Source organism: Aptenodytes forsteri, unplaced genomic scaffold, assembly GCF_000699145.1.
Source record: "Aptenodytes forsteri isolate BGI_AS27 unplaced genomic scaffold, ASM69914v1 Scaffold79, whole genome shotgun sequence".
Lineage (NCBI taxonomy): Eukaryota > Metazoa > Chordata > Aves > Sphenisciformes > Spheniscidae > Aptenodytes > Aptenodytes forsteri.
In genome coordinates, this window is record NW_008794776.1 from 4,003,775 (window position 1) to 4,016,118 (window position 12,344).

A 12,344-nucleotide genomic window follows, 5' to 3' on the forward strand; every position below is an offset into this window, starting at 1 on the left:
GGAGCGTACTGGCATTTGTCTGGGATTGCTGGCTATTAAAAACGGTAACAAACTTAAAAATCTGTAGCCGGCGGTTAACCCCTTCGGTGCAGGCCAGAGCCCCTCTAGTCACAAAGAATAACAAGTTTTAAAATGGTCTTCGTGGATTCCCCCCACCTCCCCGCCCCCGTGTGTCTTCTGGCCTGAGAAATAACCCGGCCGCCCCCCCGAGCCTGGCAGATTGGGGTGGCCATGCTGAAACACGGGGCGCGGGTTGGCTGCCCAGGCGTTGTTCTTGTCCCTGCGCCTGCTTCTGTGCCCCCTCTGCTTACCTCGAAAGAAAAATTGAATCCGGTTAAGAAATTAAACCTTGTGTGTTTAAAAGTGGCAAATTTGAAAGGGGGGGGTGGGGGGGGCGAAGTAAGATTTCCAGGTCACTGGTTAACTAAAGATGGTTTGGAAAAAGAGCTCAGGAATAAGGCGAGGACAGAGGGAAGGAAAGAGGGACCTTTCTAAATGGCGAAGGCTTGTGCGTCTCTCTGGAATTTAAACTGTTTTTTAGGCTTGTAAAATCTTCTTGAAGTTGCGCGTTTATCTCAGGAGGCTGCTTGCTGGCTAATCTTCTCAAGGCATGTCCTGATTTTTTGTAACGTTACAGTATCTGAGGTCCTTTTAACCTAATTTTGTAACAAAGATAATTTCTTGTTATGTAAGTTACTGTTCTGAATGATTGCTTTGGGTCTTGGAGATCGTCCTTAACCGGTCTCCCTCGTGCCGCAGAAACTGGAATTATTTACTTCGTTATCAATCCTTGAAAGAAAGCCTCGCTCAGCTGGAAAAGGCTGCTGAGGTATTACAGGAAAATAGGGTCTTCCCACTCTTCTTTCTAGAGAGTTAAATCTCTGGTCATCCCTGATCAGAATTTACTTCAGAGGTTTATGTTTATGTATAAATCCGATTTTCCCCACATACAGACTTACAAGGGCGAGCTGCTTGATTTATACACACAGCATTAACTTCCTACAAGTGGCAGACTTGCAGTGCTCTCTTGAAGAATTTTCTTTGCTGACAACAGTTCCCTAGAACTGCCCTGTGCTAAAGCCAAAAGGCACCAGCTTGGGCTGCCTGATTCTCTTTTCCAGAGGAGACTAAAGCTATAAAACAAGGAAGGCAGTATTTTATTTAGTTGGAAACCAAGTTTTTGCTAGTACAGAGTGATTTTTTTATTATTTTATTTGGAAGGTGGGTTATTCTGAGCGAAACCTTAAGCCTTGTTTATCAGAGAGGGGCAGTCTGTTCTCATAAACGAAGGAGCAAAATATATCCCGGTGTTACTCTATCGGGACATGCAGTCATCTGTTGGAGCTTGTGGCCTGTGCTGGCTAAACCGAATAGCAGTGTCACGAGTAGCTCTGGTATTTTTAAGTTAAAAAAGGGATTGGAGTATGCTTCGAATTCCAGTGATAAACTACAGACATTGAGCAGTAGTTGATATTTATTTTGCTCTGGTTTTGCAAGAATGTTGCGATTTGAAGTGTTAACTTCCAGTAAGGGCTGCAAGTGTTAGTGTTTGCTGCTGTTGCTTTTTAAACTAAAAACTGCTAAGACGTTTTATGGTGATATGTTGACGAAAGTGGCGATGGAAAGGGCTGCGTTCTCCAGTGAGCCAGTCTGTGCTGTACGGTACTTTTGGAAAGCACAGATGTGTATGTCATTTTCTGCCTGAAATCTTTCCTTTACTTTGGGAAGCAAAGATTTGTTTTTCATTTTCTCCCTAAAATTTTCCCTTCCCCCCCCCCCTCCCAGTGGTCCTTGTGTTGAGTGACCCATAATAGCTAGGGATTGTGGTGTCTGGATATATTTGAGTATGAAGCAGCCTTTTTAAAGCCATTACAGAAGATTCAGCCAAGTAAAATTATTTGTATCATTGGAATAGGAAATGTAAGCTGGTTAATTTTAATGACTTTATGAATTTACAAGATCTGAAGTCAGGCAGGTACAAGAATGTGTTGCTCTTTGCTTAATAGCACGTTTGAACAAAGATTGGCATTCTGCATCAGAAATGGAAATTTTAGGGTTTCTTGCAGTCTTTTATCCTTCCGAATAAAGATGGAAATTCTGAACTAGGTAAAGAAACATATGGTTTTACCAGAAATTATTTCCTAGACTGATCAATTACTAGGAGATGTAATGAGAAATGTACTCCTCAGGGAGAGGAAGGAGGGATTGCCATTACATAATATCCCTTGGGAGAATTTCTGTGTCGCATAATGAGGTTGGTGATGGAGCATTTGGGGAAAATGCCTATGGATAGGAATTCGTTCTTCAGATTTCCATGAGCAAAACATATTACTGAAAAATAGGCTTGTTAAAAGTAGTACTGATGCGTTAGTTCTCATTTTGTTTTGTTCTTTTGTTCTCATAACTACTATGTAAGAGATTAGGTAACCATAAGATTAAAACTTCCACAAAATGAGAGATGCTAGTGAGTAATTTCCTTATTTATTTGATGCCAAGGGTAAACCATTAAGGGCTTATGTTCTGTTCTAGGCTTCATTAAATTATTTCTGTTTATCTATTGAAAATAGGTCCTAAGGAAGAGAAAATATCTAGGCTTGATGGTGTAAACACGAATTACCTTCTCCTCACACTGGTGAAAGTGAAGTGTATAGAAATGCGTATACGTGATGTTGGGGATTCAGTAAAACTTGGTAGCTGGATACACATTTTCAGAGTCCTCGTAATATCCCACGGATTGCCTAGGAGCTGACTCTCAGATGGAGAAGAAGGCGCTTGTTAAAAATTACTTAAATGCAGCCTTACATTTTTAGTACCGGTTGCCTTAAACAGGAAAATAATTCATTTCCACACACCTGCCCTTCAGCATTTTTCATGCTCGCAGTCCAGAGCGAGCAGTTAGCCTCCAGGAACCGAACGCCGAGCTGGCCGGCAGTGCCTGCCCGCGCACGGGCTCAGAGGTGTTAAAACCAACAGAGGAAAAAGGTGAACAATCTTAACACCTCTGTCACTGCTGGGGAATTTGCCTCATTTGAGTTGCTCATTTAAAATCCGAGCGCTGGCGATTCTAGTAATTTTTCACATGGCTTGCCCAGCTTTTGTCCCTCGAGTTACAAATGCGTTCCAGCTTTGCGGGCTCCTCCGAGGATCGCCTTTACGCGCCTTCCAGCAGCCGAGGAGGCGCAGTGACCCCTGATGGTGGCTCTGGCAGCCGAGGCAGGTTCGCACAGCTATCACTGTTTTTAGGAAGTTAAAGGTGCAATGGCCGTTTCGAAGTCCCGGCCCCGGTTTCGGCGTTTCATTGATAATATTTCGTAGTATTCTGTGTGCCACCCTGTGGCTGCCGGCGCACACTGCACTTGTTGAGGTGTGGCTGGGTTTCGTAGGACAGTCGCAATTTTAGTGTCTTCTTGATGGTTTTATTTTGTGTCTCGCTTTAGTGTCGGTTATCTGTTCTGATTCACCTGACATTGACTCAGTTGCGGGATCCTGATCATTGGAAATGCAAACCAGAGTGGTGGCCGCTCACTGCTGACCAGCGTGTTGCTTTCAAAGTTTGAGGCAGGGCTTGGCTTTCCAAAAAGGTGGAAAATGGTGCTGGATTTAAGCACTGAGAGTTTGCGTAAAGGAATTAGTGACGTTTCTGCACCCTGTGGAAAAGGTCACCATCAAGGAAACTGGAAATATATGCGTCTGATAGTGGTGGAAGGACGTGATTGCAGATGGTGACCCTGGGGTGGTAGTCTTCCTCACTGCCCTGTCCCGTTATCCTGCCAGAGTTTTACAGATAGTGGCCCCTGCATTAGCCATCTCACAGGCACGGTTTAGCATGAGAGCATCTCTCAAGGTAGCTAATGTCATTTTAAATGGTAAGAATGACAACCTGTGATCATTGGTTCTTGTAAACTTAAACTAGGATGGTGCTGTTGACGTGGATATAGAAAACATCCATTTGTACCTCATATGGCTGCATTGAAAGGGTTAAAGATAAATAAAACGTGTATTCTTTAGTACTATAAAAATAAACCTTACTTTCTGGTGGGTGGTAGGAGAAGAGTCAGAGTTTACATGAAGACAGCATTTCAAGATGGCTGTTTATGTTGTTACCAAAGATATTTCTAGCTTGCTTACAAAATGAGATTTTTTTCTTTAAATATTTTTAATTTTGAAAGTAGTCAGCCTAGCTTATGTTCTTGTGGAAAAAATGTTACAGTTAAATTGCCATGGAAGGTAGCTACAAGATCTTTAATACTGAGTTAAAGCAAGCTGGGTACGTTGTTTGCCATAAGGTTTCTGTGGGGGGTAAAAAACATCTGAACGAGGATGCTGTTTCTGCAGTAACTGCTATACCAAAGGAGAATCAGGGACATAATGGGTATAAGTCCTGGGGTTTGTTTTTTCCATGGAATAATCAACAGTAAAAAGCGTTTAGGCTATTAAGATACCTGCAAGTAGATCCTTACTCCAAAGCTGTAGGTTCTAAAGTTATAGTACAGTCTGCCTTCAAAATGGTTGGAAATCCTTCATAAATATCTCCTTACCACATACCTTCTATCTCCCTGGATGATTGGCTCTCCAGCAAAGCCTTCCGTAGAGGGTGTGCTGTAATCCTTTTATGTTACTTCTTCAGTGCAGATTACGCAGCAAGAAATAATTAGGAGATTAATTTTCACCTGTCACTGCCAATAATAGATAACCTTGATACAGTGACAGGGCTAGGAATTGGGGGAGCGGAAAAGCGTTTAACCCTGTAGTGATTGCTGCAGGGACCAGGCAGAAAATGGTTGCCAGAACATGACCTCCCTGCTCGCTGTCACGAAAAGGGAGAGACGTGTTAGTCTTTCAGCTTCCTTGTCTCCCGCGAACGCTTTGCCTTTATCCGTGAATGTGCGCTGTAAAATTCGTTCTGTGCCGCAACGGTGCCACACGCGCCTCGTGCTAATCAGCCCGGAGCAGACGTTGGAGACCTTTGTAGCCTAGTCTTTTAATTCAAATGCAGTTCTGTTGCTTTTCATGATTTCAATTCCCAGTCTGACTGGTATTCCTAGTCTGCTAGGGAGAGTAGCAAACTAATGAAGATGGCTTCATTAGGCAGAGTGCTATTTAGCCCTCGCTTCTGTCCAACAAATGCAGCTGAAAAAACATCCCAGAGATAACTGTGCTTTTGGTCTTCAGAGGAAGCAGAGCTGAGGTGTTTCTGCTCCCTTTCAAAATTAATTACTAGCTCGCATCAGGTGAGCTTAAAAACGTAGCCTATGCTCTAAGACAGTGAAGGTAAATGGGAAGAAAAAAAAACAACACTTTTCCCCCTCCGCTTCTTTTTTATTTTTTTCTTTTGTGCTGAAGTTTAAATCTACAATCTGTTGAAAACGTAATGGGAAACCAGCCTAAAGAAAATACCATTATTCATATCATCCTGAGCTCATTTATTTTATCTGCAATAGTAATGATAAGACAGGCTGCTTGGCAATGCTGATAAGCTGAGAAATATCTTGGAGCTATTTGTAAAAGTTAAAGCAGATCTTGGTACTGAGAGATAGGGAAACTGATGAGCCTTTGGGCAATCTGCAGAGCAGAAAGCTAATAAAGATTTTAATAGGAAGGCCTCATTAGGATTAGGGAGAAGATCTATTATCTGGGATTTACACAACACAAACGGTGGGGCAACTTTAATTTCTGTTTCTTTGTGCATTAAATACTGTTGCTGAATGTGAAGCCTTTTAACTCTGATCTGGATCTCTTCGTACGTTCAAGGAGCCATCACCAGCTGTTGGCTGAGCAAAGATGGAAGGGCAGTTTGCGTGGGAATGCGTTTGTCACACGTGAGAAATGCCAGAGAGCCGTCATACTCAGGGGCCGGTCAACTTTTGGAGGTGCAGAAATAAAGTTGTTTGCAGGTGCCTGGGCGGGAGGTGTTCTTGGTAGTGTCTCTTTTCTGTTGTGAACAGTATTTCTAATCTTTTGGCCCTGAAGAGCATCTTTAGAAAGAAATTAACCCGTTGCTGTTGTGCTGGTTCTCTTGGTGGTGAGACTGAAATACGATTATTGGAGTGGGTAGCCCAGTTCAGCCTAATGGGGTGCTAACTCCAAGTCCCACAGCGGTGGCTTTTTTATTAGTTGTGATCACCGTACGGATAAAACTATTCTAGTAGAGGGGCTGTCTTCAGTGCAGCTGGAGTTGGTATGGTAGGAGCACTGTGCCATGCGTGACCTGATCAAGTGGTTTGGTAGTTACACGACAGGACTGATTTTAGCACCGCGTGCATTCTTGTGTGTGTGACGTACAAAACACACACTTTTTGAGGACACTTAGTGTGTGCAAACACCTATCGCATGGGCTCAGCTGTGTTATTCCTCATACTTAGCATGATATGTAAGGTGCATGTAAGCTGCTGAAAGAGCATTAGTTTATCCAGGGTTTACAGATGTATTTAATATTTTTTTCTCAAAGACCATCCAGACTTTTTTTGTGGTTGAACTGGATTGTAAAGCAGGAGGAGAAGCCACGCTGGAACATTCTTTGGTTTGCTTTTGAGGTCTAAGCCATGTTGTAACCTGATTCTGCTAACCTACAGTTTAAACCATTTTTACACACAGCCAATGAGATCTAGCTGAACCTCTAATGCAGATGAAGGGTTTTGTTAGGTGATATCCATGCTGGCTGTGAAACGCCACTTGTGTGACCGCACCTGTGTTTGGGAGCTGTCTGGTTTCTTCCTTGTGTGGAGCACACAGGAGTACGGGAGTCTCAGCTTCTCCCCCGTTTTCACGGCACAGACCAACTCCTCTCCTGTTGCTGGATCAAATAACCCTAGTGGTAACTACAGTAACATTGCTTCCGTGGAAGAGTAGTATTTGGAAAGTATGTTCCTGCATTTTCAGTTGTCTTTAATACAACATAGCAGCCAAAACCAAAAAGGGAGCGCAGCACCACGAGCCACAGAGAAGTCTATTCCAGACCATAGTTCAGGATCTGCTCGTTTAAACTGGTGGTTTCATAGGGCCTACGGTGGACGGCGTAATGATAGATGTAACTCCAAGTATTCCATCTTCCATGTGCTTAAGGAACTTATTCAGAGCAGGTGCAGCTGTAATCCCCTCCCCTGTGCCCCCACCAGCGTGGAGACAGATGGGCAGGGCTGGGAGGAAAGCCCCCTGCTCCTATTGCCCAGGACAAAAATAAATTTCTCATAGCGGGTTGGTGTCAGTTTATTGCAGCTTGTTCGTAACAAGTCACAGTTTATGTCAGCGAACCAGCATGGCCTCCTAAAGAACTAGCACTGTTTGCACGTAACATGTTGCTCCAGCAAGGCTGCCATTTGAGAAGTTTCTAATATTTATGTTTGATATGAATGAAACTTTTTGTTTTGTCTATAGACCGCAACGGAACTGGAGCTGACTCGTATCAGGAGTGCCTTGATAACAAGCAAGGTATGAGATAAAGTCTCTCCAACATGGGCACTTGGGACTGATTTAGCTTGATTTCTTGCAGCTGAATTGGTTGCTGTCTCTGTCTCTCTCACTCTTTCTGTCTCCCTTTTTTTCCTCTTTTTTTTTCCCCCCCCCTCCACTGTCTCCACGCCAATTCATTCCCCCCCTCCACTGTCTCCACGCCAATTCACTGTTAACAGTTCCATGTCAGCTAACCTGTTAGCTCAGGGCCTCATTACACATTTGTGATAAGGCTTCTCGTTTCTAGCACCCCAAACCCTCTGTTATTAAGGGAGGAAGTGGGAAGGTTGTAGAACAAAAGTAGCATGTGCACTTGCTTGCAGTTATCTTCCTCCTTGAGGTTTAGTTGCACAGCCAAGCAGAAAAATGTTAAAGTTGAGTTAAGGGAAGGCACGTGCTAGGCTGGGTTACCTTAATGCCAGACATCCTGTGATAATTTGTGTGCTGACATGCTGACTCAGACTTGTCCAGCCTGCTGTCTTCTCCCGTGGCAAAGTTGATAAGAGCTGGAAAAGTCTCTTGTGACTTACAAGGGAGTGATGATGGTGAGGGAGGAACCCGTTATCCTTTTACTGTAATCATGGAAAGAAGAGTCACATCAGTAGAAATGACAATTGTAAAAGTATCTCAGAAACAGGACCCAAAGGCAAGGTTATTGATTTTGTATTTAGAAAAAGGGTTGGTGTGTTACATTCTCTTCAGATGTCCTCTCTGAGAACTGCAGTGAGAAGTGCTGCTCCATCGCCATAGCCATGCAGTGAGTGTTGAACCTTCTGGTAATCAGGGAGAGCGAGCACCCTTCAGTCCAGAATTTCATTCATTATGAGCTACAGCAAAGAGATAAGAGGAAATGCTTATCCTAACCAGGTTATAGGCATCAGTTACACATCAGCTGTTTACCCTGCTGTTGACCCAGATCTGTGACAGTAGCTAAAATGATCATTTGCTGAAATTCTGACCCTTCCTGCATAATTTTCTAAAGTAGTACCAAGAAACACAAAAAAAAACGTTCCAATTTTGGTGCTTGGTTGGGTTTAATTTTCCACTGGTGTCTTCACTTTCAGTGTCCATCAATCAATGTTATATGTGCTTCAAGTCAAAGCTGCTGTGAAGTGCATTCCCCTTGCTGTTGCTGGGTGTGGGGTGGGGTTATTTGGGGGGTTTGGGGATTTTTTTGTTTTGTTTCCCTCCTCTCAAAAAAAAAAAAAAATTACGTTGTCTCTGTGGTGACCTTTACACTCATCTTTTTTCACTATTTTTCTCTGCTGATTGTAGTAAATACCTAATCATTGCTAAGCTTTCATTTCAGAAGTTACAACTGGAAGACTAATGTGGAAGAACTGTAATCAATAATGGCTTTTTTATTGGATTAAGTTTAAAAGTCTTCCAGACCAATGTAATTCAAGATGCTCCTTTGATAGATAGACAGTTTGTTCTTTGGGAGAACAGTTTTTTCCAGTAACATTTTCCTAGTTGGCTTGGGGGGGATTTGTTTCATCTGACATTTTGTAGAAAGTAACTGAGTTTCAGGTTTTAAAAAAAAAAAAAAAAAAAAACTTATTCTCTTTTTTCCCCTTTGATGTGCCCGTTACCCTGGCTTCCCTGACAGGTGGTATTAAATGGCGTTCTATCCATCGCTTTCATTTGTCTCTCAGTACCCTAGATTTTTCTTGTAGTGTGGGTTTTGGTGGGTTTCTTTGACTGTGTTGTTAACAAGCTGTAAGCGCTTTCAGTCCAGTATGAATTGGATCTGGTTTGGGTAATGTACCATGTCCATGCTACGTCATCATGTTTAAAGCAACAACCTTTAAGAATGCAGACGTTTAAAGGTAAAAGTATACACAGTAACTTGTAGTCAGTCTCTTACTGTCCAATCCACATTACATTTTGTGAGCATGCAGTAGAGTTGAATCCACCATTTGCAACAATTTACGGAATATAAAATATATGGCTGACAGTGGACCCATAATTCTGGTTGCTTTCTGTTATGTTCAAAACAAAACACCACCAATGGCTAAAAGTAGCAGTGGCTCTTTAAAAGTATTAAATCTTCAAGCCATGTGAAATGCAATTGCCATGGCTTCTTTTTATAACAGCATGCTTGTCTCCTAGAAATTATACTATAATGAGGTTTGGTTTATATATTTTACCCCTTTCCTCATTAAAGTGCTATCTCTTGGAAGAAGCGCTTTGTGTCTTGAAATACTGCGCGGTTAAAATGAAGGCAGGTTTATAAGGATTTAATGTACTTGGGAGCCAAGGTTTTGCAGCTTTATGGCAAAGATGTTTTAACAAAGGGCTTTATGGTAAGGGTGTGCTGTATTTTAGTCAGGCAGTTGCTCAAGGGAGAATTTTCAGTGTGAGCACGTCACGGCAGCAAGGAGAAATGCAGAGGGAAACAAGCCTCTGAGATCCCGTCGCCGTCTTGGCTGATATTAAGTCTTAATTCTTCTCAATTGCAAGCCCTGAATTTTTTTTACCTCTTGGCTCAAGCAAGAGAAAGTCTTGCGCCATGTCATGCAACAACACGAGCGGGTCATTTAGGTTTGTCATTTTAGTGCTCAAAGGCAGGGTGCAGGAGAGTGTGCCTGGGACAGCCACAGATGGGATTATTCACACCTTCTCAGGACAGAGCTTGTTTTATGAGCCTTTTATCTCCAATATTCATTATTAAAATCATACCCTAAAAGCAAGACTTTCTGAGTGTTTGGGGTTTGGAAGTGAAGAGGGCAGCAGTTCAGAGCAGTTGCCTATCCACCGCAGCAGAAGATGTGTCCTGGATCTGCCTGTTTCTCTGGGATACAGTTAATACCCCATGGTTTCCTGAGAGCAAGGGGGCTCTGCCATGGAAAACAGGTATAAAATGACAACCAGACACAGTTGTTGCTGGAGCTTCTCAATAGGAACTCGCTGTTATTATAAATAAAACAATTCTGTTTTAAAGGTTAGGCAGTGAAAAGCACTTAGCTAGCGCCTTGGTGGCAGCCAGGAGACGTAACCTCACATCGTTGAAACAGTGCATAGAGAGATCGTCTTGGAAACTGTTTCCGAGTATTACATGTTATCATTTGTAGCGTCTTCTCTTACCCTTAGAAAAATGTGTTTTACTTTGCTTCAGCAGTCTCCTCTCCATCCCCATGCCCTCTGGTAACAGGTATTTCGCCCTGCTGGGCTCTAGCTTTCCAAGCAGAGTTACAGGTTCCTGCTAGGGGAACCCAATACCTTTCACTTTTCCGACTTATTCTTTCTTGCATGGTATCATGGTTCTGTGTTATTTATGAATTAGTTGATATTTTTCCAAGATGAATGTGGTTTCACCTTCCTGATGGCACTATTGACTTCCTAGGACTCTTTATATTTCTTTTCTGGTATTATACACCACCTTCTAAATTCAGTACTGCTTATTGGTTTTGTTAGCTTTTTGTTAGAGGGAGGACAAATGTAATTTGGAGCAATGTTTGGGAGCAAGGACGGAGGGTAGTAATCGTGACAGCAATCAAAATTTGGCTACAGTCAGAGGTGATAGCAGTGCCTCTGTCCTGAGGTTATGGAGGACCGGGTGCTCCTGCCCCGGGTTTGTGCTGTGAGTGGATCTCAGGCGGGTTGCTGAGCAGTCCTTACAGGGGTAGGGTGTCTGTAGGATCAGGCTTGATTTTAAAATAGTGGCTGTAAACTGAAGACTTTTCACCCTGTTACCAGTCCCCTGGGCCATGCAGTCCCAGTGTGTGTCATCTCCTATTAGTCTTGGTGCAACCAATGACCCTGTTTGTGTGAGCGCATTAAGCACAACATTAATGTCTAATTTGACTGCTTTGAATTCAGGCAGGCTGTAATCAATCACCTGAGCTCTCTTGACAGTGGATGTGGCTGGATGGGATAAGGAGAACAGATAAAATGTGTGCTTGGGCCAAAACTCTGGGAAATTGGAAGACTACTTGTGAGCCTGGGTAGCTGATGTAACTCTAGCTGTTGGTGGAAACGAGTCCTTCACTGGAAAGCAAAGGCTGCAAAAGCAAGAAATTTGTGGTCTTTGTAGAGGTCTGTTCAGCCGCCTTCCTGCCTGTTAAATACCGGCGTGGTAAATGAGACCGCCAAGATACAGAGGCACCTTTTAGAAGATGTTACTGGGAGAAGTTCTAACCTATTCCAGTTTTTGGATCCCTTTTGAACCCCGGCAAGATTAGTTTCAGGATGGCAAAGATGAATTGAGGCAGATAAATAAAAATGGCAGACTGGCGTGGCTGGATTGAAAAGTGTGGTCAAAACAGTTCTGTCACTGAAGATGTTATTTCCATTAAATTTTTTGAGATTTAATATTGATTTCAGTGAAATTACCCTTGAAAACAGATTTCCTCCGAACCTTTATTTTTATATATTTGTTTTGGAACTACTTTAGGAGGTGGAAAAATGAAACTTTTGCTTCAGACAGTTTTTATGTTTTGAAATTGGCTTTTTTTACTGTATGAACAGTTTTAAAAATATTATTTATTATTTGTATTCCAGTCATGCCTATGCACTCTAGTTATGGGCTAAATGTCATTTTGCTAACCACAACGCAGATGGGGCGGGGGGGATCAGTTTCTGCCTGAAAAAGCTTTGGGTTTGTATTTCTGACTGAGGCTGCATTGATTGCCAGTGCCTATTTAAAAAAAAAAAAAACAAAACCAAAAAACAAAACCTTCTCATTTTACAATATGTTGGCTGCCTTTTTGTTTAAAGAATTATAAATACATCAGCAGATTTTCCTCAAAAACACATATGCTTTCTTCCTGATGAGCGTGATGACGCCCTGAGAATCCTTGCAAGAGGCCTTGAATCTCCTTCAAGTAGAGGATAGTGCTGAGGTTGAAATGGAAATTTTAAATAACTCTCTTCATTAAAAAAGATGCTGGTGG

General features: G+C 42.5%; 1 protein-coding gene across 1 annotated transcript in view; it reads left to right on the forward strand.

Annotated features, from left to right (window-relative positions):
* FBRSL1 (fibrosin like 1) overlaps positions 1-12,344 on the forward strand; it is a 411,006-nt gene that overhangs the window by 301,800 nt on the left and 96,862 nt on the right. The window contains exon 5 of the mRNA XM_019470782.1: positions 7,375-7,428. Coding sequence (XP_019326327.1) covers positions 7,375-7,428 — 54 coding nt within the window. The remainder of the gene's footprint in view (positions 1-7,374; positions 7,429-12,344) is intronic.